Source organism: Triticum urartu, chromosome 1 (assembly GCF_003073215.2).
Source record: "Triticum urartu cultivar G1812 chromosome 1, Tu2.1, whole genome shotgun sequence".
NCBI lineage: Eukaryota > Viridiplantae > Streptophyta > Magnoliopsida > Poales > Poaceae > Triticum > Triticum urartu.
Genome location: NC_053022.1, coordinates 88,118,596 through 88,126,121, shown reverse-complemented (window position 1 = coordinate 88,126,121; position 7,526 = coordinate 88,118,596). Strand labels below are relative to the sequence as shown.

The 7,526-nt window shown below is 48.8% G+C and overlaps 1 protein-coding gene across 1 annotated transcript; it reads right to left on the bottom strand.

Moving 5' to 3' along the window:
• Window positions 1–5,662: 5,662 nt before the first annotated feature.
• LOC125511943 (desiccation-related protein PCC13-62-like) lies at window positions 5,663–6,957 on the bottom strand. The gene has a single exon (XM_048677157.1). It carries the CDS (start codon window positions 6,863–6,865, stop codon window positions 5,894–5,896), a length of 972 nt encoding a protein of 323 aa, XP_048533114.1. The 5' UTR covers window positions 6,866–6,957; the 3' UTR covers window positions 5,663–5,893.
• Between the last annotated feature and the right edge of the window lie 569 nt (window positions 6,958–7,526).

Below are 7,526 nucleotides of genomic sequence, written 5' to 3'. Positions count from 1 at the left end.
TCCGGTTATCTTAAATGTTATCTGATAAAATGCTCTCTGTTCAAAGTTGGAAGATGTTTGCAACCTCTGATTTTGCTTCTTTTGGGGTTGACTTCATGGTTGGAGTTGTTGTGGAACCTTTGGCCCCAGCTTGTCAACTGTGTGGAATACTGGAACCCTGAGCGGACCCTCTTTAGTTCAATTATATTCAATTAAATGTTTGGAATTCAACTTTAGTTCATTTGATTGAACTAACTCTTTAGTTCAACAATTCAACTAAATGTGCAGAATTCACTTTATTTTTGAAGCTTCAGTTCTTTTGGTTGAACTAACTAGGGTCAGAGGTGCCTGGCGACATTGTTTGAGTTGGAGTTTGAGTTCGTTCATCCGTGTGCGTCCCAGTGGTGGCGGCTGTTCGGGCCATTTAGTTCGAGCACAGCGGGCCAGGGATGAGAGGAGAAAATGTTTTCTGCCAGATGCCGCACGGTACCCTAAATCGGTTTTATGGGTAACCACAAACTAGTTTTGTTGGAGGCGTTTTTGTGGGACCTGCTAGAGATGCTCTAAATGGAGTCTGGCTCGTGATCCACATCCGTCTATGGACCGTCGATAGAAGACATCGCCATGGCCTTGCAAATCACATGATGTGTTCCCTCTGTGGCATGAAGCAGAAGACTTCTGGTCACCTCATGGTAGGATGCACGTACTCCTTGCCGTTTGGACCTCGGCCCTGGGACGATGCTGCCTGGGCGGATGCCAAAGGGCGGGGAGCTGGCGGAATGGTGGTCTGCCACGCCGACACCTACCGAAGCAACCTTAGTGGGACTTTGTCACATTTGCGCTTCGTCGTCTTCATGCTATGGCTCGAGCGCAACGACATAGTCTTCCAAGCCTCGTCGAGCACGATTCATCAGCTCAAACACTGCGATCATGATCGAGGGCGATCTATGGATGAAGATGGGAAAAGGGTTGTGCGGCATTTTAAGATGGAACCTGATAAGTGTCACACGTCAGATACGAGCACACAACAACTTCCAAAGTTTTCGATGGCAAGTTTACTGGCGCGAGGATGGCAACTTTAGTTGCCAAGCATGACAACTTTCATGTTTCAGTTTTTTTTTTTTGACAAAAAACTTGCCGTCTATCACTAAAAATCATCATCCTTACGTGATTGGAATAGCTATCGAAAAACAATAGGACCGGAGTGCCACACACCTAACATGTGACACTTATCATTTGAGTTTAAGATAGCCTGGGTGTGTTCGTTTTTCTTTTTGGACAACGATGGTGTTCTTATTGGCGTTGTATTGACTAAGGGTGTAGGACTGACCAATCCCTCACCATAGCCGTTGTGTTGGCCGCCATCGGCGGAACACCTCTTGTACGTTGTTTTCCGTTCTAATAATGCAATGACGCACGAAGCTCTTGGGTGTCTGAAAAAAATCTTTCTTCATATTAAAATTTGGTACTTTCTCTATTTATATACATAGGGCCAAATACGTTTTTCAAGGCTAACTTTGATCACATGTTATGACATACTTCATTACTGGCCAGGTGCACCTCAAGAACGGCAGCTCATGGTGGATCTCGGTAGTTTACGAACCACAAGTGAATGAACTGAAAACATAATTCCTCACTGAGCTGTATGCTAGGAGATTGGCCTGCCCAGGGCCTTGGGTCGTCTTAGGAGACTTTAACATGATCTTGCGGGCCTCAGAGAAGAATAATGCTAATCTCAACAGAAGTGTGATTACCAAATTTCAGAACTTTGTTGACGACCACGAGCTCAAAGAATTGTACATGCATGGACGTACATTCACGTGGTCTAATGAGCGAGAAACTCCTAGGCTAACCAAGATCGACTGTGTCTTGGTTTTGTTGGAATGGGAACTGGCCCACCCCAAGTATCTTCTTCACGCCTTTTCAACTAGTCCCTCGGATCATGCGCCACTCCACCTCTTGACTAGCATCAACTATAGTACGAAGCACACCACTTCCGTTTTGAGCTATACTGGACAAAACTCGATGGCTTTGGGGAGGCCATTAGTGCAGCTTGGGCTTGCGATGATTCCATCGTCGATCCTTTTAAAAGGTTAGATACACAGTTCAGGAACATGCCGAGTTACCTGTAGGCATGGGGGCAGAGGCAGACATGAAACATCAAGCTGCTTAGGAAGGTGGCTAACTAGGTGATATTCGGTTTTGATAAGGCCCAAGAAAACAGGAGCCTAACCTCCTTGAACTACGGCTGAGGAGAACGCTCAAGTTATCGCTGCCGGGGCTGGCTAGCTTGGAGTGTACCATTGATAGGCAAAGATCTAGGCTGAGGTGGCTCAAGGATGGTGATGCTAACTCTAAACTCTTCCAAGCAATGGAGAACAGCAGGAGGGCAAAAAACTTCATATCCAACATCACATCAGGGGAGGAGATCATTACTGATCAAACACGGACGGAAGAGGTGTTTTCACAACATTCAAAAACTTGCTGGGAGTTGTGCCAGCAAGGAACGAGACCCTAAACCTGGAGTACCTTGGCATTCAATCCCATGACCTGGGCGACCTAGATCAGATCTTCAGGGAAGAAGTATGGAGAGTCATTAGATAAATTCCAGCGGACAGAGCACCAGGGCCCGACGAATTCATTGGTGCGTTTATCACAGAGCGTGGCCAATCATTAAAGGAGACATCATGGCCGCCTTACTCCAGCTGTTCGTTGGGGATGGCAGGGGATCCCACAAACTCAACCGCGCACACATAGTTCTGATCCCCAAGAAGGTAGACACACACGAAGTGTTTGATTTTCGCCCAATAAGTTTGCCACACAGCTTCTCCAAGTTATTTGTGAATTTGCTAGCATCGTGGGTGAGGAAACGAATGCCAGACATTGTAGACATTAATCAGTCCGCATTCATAAAGGGTAAAAATCTGCACGATAATTTTCTGTTGGTCCGGCAGGTGGCTCAGAAAATACATATCAAGAAGGAACCGAGAGTCTTTCTGAAATTGGACATTACTAAAGCATTCGATGCCTTTTCCTGGCTGTTTTTATTTGAGATCATGAGATCCAAGGGCTTTGGACCTGGGTGGATGAGATGGATTGCTATTCTCCTTCAAACTTCCAGCACCAAGGTCATCTTTAATGGCGCCCCGGGAAGGTGCATCCACCATGCTAAACGGTTATGACAAGGTGACCTAGTTTCTCCGTGCTGTTTGTCATCGCCATGGACTCACTATGATGCGACATTGTCTATGGACACTGATGTTTCGTTAATGGAGAAGTATGTCATACCAGCTAAGCGCCGTGACAAAAGGAATCAAATGGTTACTTTCAGTTCTATGCATAAACAAAGTACGACCATGCCATGTTTAGCTTCGAAGGTACATGTACTACAGATTGGCAGGATAAAACTTCATATTATTCCGAAGAAAGAAGTGAAGCCTACCTTTCGAACACCATGCAATCAAGGCACGATCAGAAATATTGCGTCCAACTATTTTTGAAGCAACACTATAAGGATTCACAAGGGAGCATGCACGTGGTTGTCAAAGTACTAGTCCGTTTTCGACTTTTGTGTTCAACATGGCCGGATACTTAAATTAGTTGAGATTTGATTTGTTAGGATAGGGGAGAGAGAGTCCGTATGTGTCTTTCCTTGTTTAAGTCGGTACAATTTTTATCACCTATATAAAGGGCTGGCCGGCCGTATAGGGGTAGTTTTCTTTTGGCTATTTTGCATCGATGGATAGATTAGCAAGTCAGGGTATCTTCAGGCCACCGCAGAATATTTGTTGATAGCTTTTGAGGCTATGTGATTTTGGTTTGAGATTGATTCTAGAGTTTCAATTTCTGCTGATCTGGTGAAGATCGTCCACGTACTTCCTCTTTTGGGTGTGCGTGTTGTTTTGGTGGTGATTGCATCTACAAGATCGCGAGCGCCACACTGTTTCAGGTGACACCGTACCGTGAAAGATTGAGCAAATTAATTGTACCATCGATTTTCTATCGACGATTGCATCAAGTGGTATTCAGAGCAAGGTTGATCACGATACAATTTTTTTTCTCGGTTATTTGATTCAATTATTTAAAAGATGGTGAACTCGCAGCATGAAAAATCTGATCATGAGAAGGGCAATGATAAAATGCATGCAAGTACATCTGACAGAAGACTTTGATGATCATGAGGAAGACTTAAGATAAACATCCAACATGAGGAGAGAGAGAAAGAGTGAATGTATAGTACATACATGCAAGTGTCATCTGATAAAAAGCTGACTTTGATGGGACCGTATATCCTTTTTGCATGTTGTATAACTATGTATTCATGAGAACAGAATGTTTTGTTTTTTATACTCCCTCCGTTTCTAAATATTTGTCTTTCTACAGATTTCAAATGATCACCACATACGGATGTATATAGACATATTTTAGAATGTAAATTCATTCATTTTGCTTTAAAAAGACAAATATTTAGAAACGGAGGGAGTACTACACAGTGCTACACTAATCTTTAAAACGCAATGGACGGCCGGAGATCCGCCGGTACGAGACGGAACCGTGCAATTTTCCGCTTCAGTATCTGATGATGTTGTAAGCCCAACCTGTTTAGATGGCGTGGTGGTTCTTCATGAGATCTTATATGAACTGAAAATGAAACACCAATCAGGCTGGAGTTGTTCGGCTCTGACCATGGCAACACGATGCTCTCGCAGGCTGCAGCTATCTTATGGCGCTTGCTGCTATCTAAGCATAATAATACTAAAACAAGAAACTTGCAGAAGAAAGTCAGAATTTGTTTGACGATATTGATACCAGATGTCCTTAAGAGTTAAGATGACCCAACATTTCATTTGAAACTTGATCCACAGCATATAAGGAACAAACAATGACAAATCAGAGTATGAGTAGCCGGGAGAAATCCTTGCTCCGGTCTTCACCGGAGCCGGCGACGGCGGCGCCCGCGGGTGCCGTGATCTTTCTTGGAAGCGTCGCCGTGGAGTTGCTCCTTCTCCCCACAGCTTGGGCTCCGGAGAGAAACCTCAGATTCGTTGGATCGGGCGATAGAGGCGTCTTCGTGTCTTTCTCCTCTTTGGAGGCATCGTCTCGGAGCAGGCTACGACTGAGAGACTGGAGGATGATGGCATCTTCGCCGTCGATGGCGGCATCTTCGCCGCGTGGTTTGCTGAGGCGGGGCGCTGGTGTCTGTTTGGCAACGATGATGGCGTCGAGAGGAGCTTGGGTCGCGGCGTGGTCTTGGTAGTCGGTTCTTCCCGGCGTGTTCGAGGTGTTCTTTTGGGCACGGTCGGCGCAAGTCCTGCATATTTCCCCTGTGTTGCTCGTCGTCAAAGTCGGAGCTGTCGGTTGCTTGCACGTGTGGCCATCTGTTGGCATGTGCCGGCGTGGCTTCTGTTCCATGTCGGTGGCCAGGTTGGCCGGTGGTGCCCATATCATGTGGGTTGTGCTGTATCGATTTTAGCCCGGTTTTCCGTCAATTAACCGGGCAATTCTCTTCTTCTTAATCAATGAAAATGGCAAATCTTTTGCCTCGTTTCAGAAAAAAAGAATATGAGTAGTGCTAACGATGTACTATTCGTAACAGATTTTAATTCAGATTTGCTCATTCTCATCTAGATGAGAATTAACAAAGTCTCATCTATTCCCACACTATTTGATTAACCAAAATAAATAAATAAAAATCCCTATGAATCTCTGTGCAAAATCCCATTTCAGTTTTGTATAAAGTTCCGACTCACACCTGGCATTTTGTTTCTCGAGCTGTAAACTGAATTTGGTCTCGAGACAAATTTTCTTTTCAAAATATAGATCGCAATGTTTTTATTGTGCCTGTTTCAGTCCATGGGTAGCACGAAAGAGGTGGAATGGAAGCACCGGCTGAGTCCTCGAGCTGCAGCGACATCTATGCGAGCTGGACAAATCCTCTGGCGATGGTGCCGTTGGCGCCCCGGGGCAGGAACCCGCCGGGGACCTGCTCGTTGCGCGAGCCGTAGAGGATGCGCAGCGCCTCCGCCGGGGTCCGCTGGTACCCGAGCGAGTCCACGCCGGCGCCGAGGATGTTGCTGATGGTGCGTCGCTCCGCGCCCTGATGCCGGTCCAGCACCTTGACCCCCTCGTCCTTGGCGCCGCAGCCGGACAGCTCGTTGCGCCAGTCGGAGATCCGGCGCGTGAACTCGGCCACCGTGTGCCCCTTGTAGGGCGCCACCGTCTCGTCGGCGCGCTGGTACAGCAGCATCCTGATCACCGCGTCCTGCCCGGCCTCCACCGCCAGGACGCTGGCGTGGAGGCGCTTGGAGGCGTAGCCCATGAGGTTGGGGCTGATGCCGACGGCGGCGGCGGCGGTGACGTGGGGCAGGATGTAGGAGGCGAGGAGGAAGTTGACGGTGCCGTTGTAGGCGTCGAAGGGCGGGTCGAGGCGCGCGCCCAGGGCGTCGTCCATGATGGCGGCGAAGCGGTCGGCGCTGAGGTCGATGGGCGGGCGCGGGAACCCGCCGTTGGCCTGCGTGATGGCCCTGATGTGGCCCACCTCCTGGTACCCGAGCTCCGCGGCGATCTCGGTGGTGCGGAAGTCGAGGCTGGCCTTGCGCGCGCCGACGGGGGCCGGGCCGCCCGCCGAGAGGTTGCGGTCGAGGTAGTCGATGCCGCGGCCCAGCGCGGCGTGGAGGAACCACTCCGCCTCCACGAACTTGGGGTTGAGCAGGAACTGCAGCTGCTCCATGTCGCTCGGGTACACCGCGATGGCGCCCCGCCGCGGCAGGCTCGGCCGGCACCGCGGGTCGTCCGTCTGTGTGACTGTGATGGTCGCCGCGAGCGCGACGACCTGCAGGCCCGCGGCCAGCAGCTGCAGCAGGAATGCGCCGTGCGCGCGAGCCATGGCCAGGGAGGACGGAGCGCCGGTCGTGCCGTGCTGGTGAGAGCTCGCGTGCTTGGCTCTGCTCTGCTCTGCCCATGCTCGTCCGTGTATTTGTGCTGCGGGCTGGGGGTCTGGTAATGGTTAGCGTGGATTTAGGAGGGCATGAGGTTGGCAGGACACGAAATGCTCGCGTGCCCATCACCACGGCGGGGGCGCGGCTGTGGCTGATGTTGACTAGGGATTTGGTAAAATTTCTCTTAACCGTGCCCAAATGATCGCATGTTCTCTAGAGCGTTCTGTATTTTGAACCGTGCCCAAATCCCGTTCGATCGAAAATCAAGCAGCAAGAGTCCGACCTCAGGGTCCACCATAGAAAGGCATACCTCAGTCCCAGAATAGCATGCATACGGGAGCCATATTCCAATCATGTGAACTACTAGTAATCTGTATTTTTTTGGAAAACACAACTGTGCTTTTCTTTTTTCGGAAAGCACATACCGTGCCTTTTTTCTTCTTCTAGGAAAGCACAATTACAAAAACATATTGTCAAAGCACTGCTTCTCGAAAAAAACCTTTTTTCTCGAAAGGGCACATGCTAACTAGTTGCTCCTGAAATTTTATAGGAACTAGAGGATGCCCCGCGCTTTGTTGCGAAAATTGGTTGATGAAAAGTTAGGTTGCT

Bases quoted from the DNA above. Each gene is read 5' to 3' on its own strand.
- LOC125511943 (XM_048677157.1), bottom strand. From the start codon at position 6,865: ATGGCTCGCGCGCACGGCGCATTCCTGCTGCAGCTGCTGGCCGCGGGC.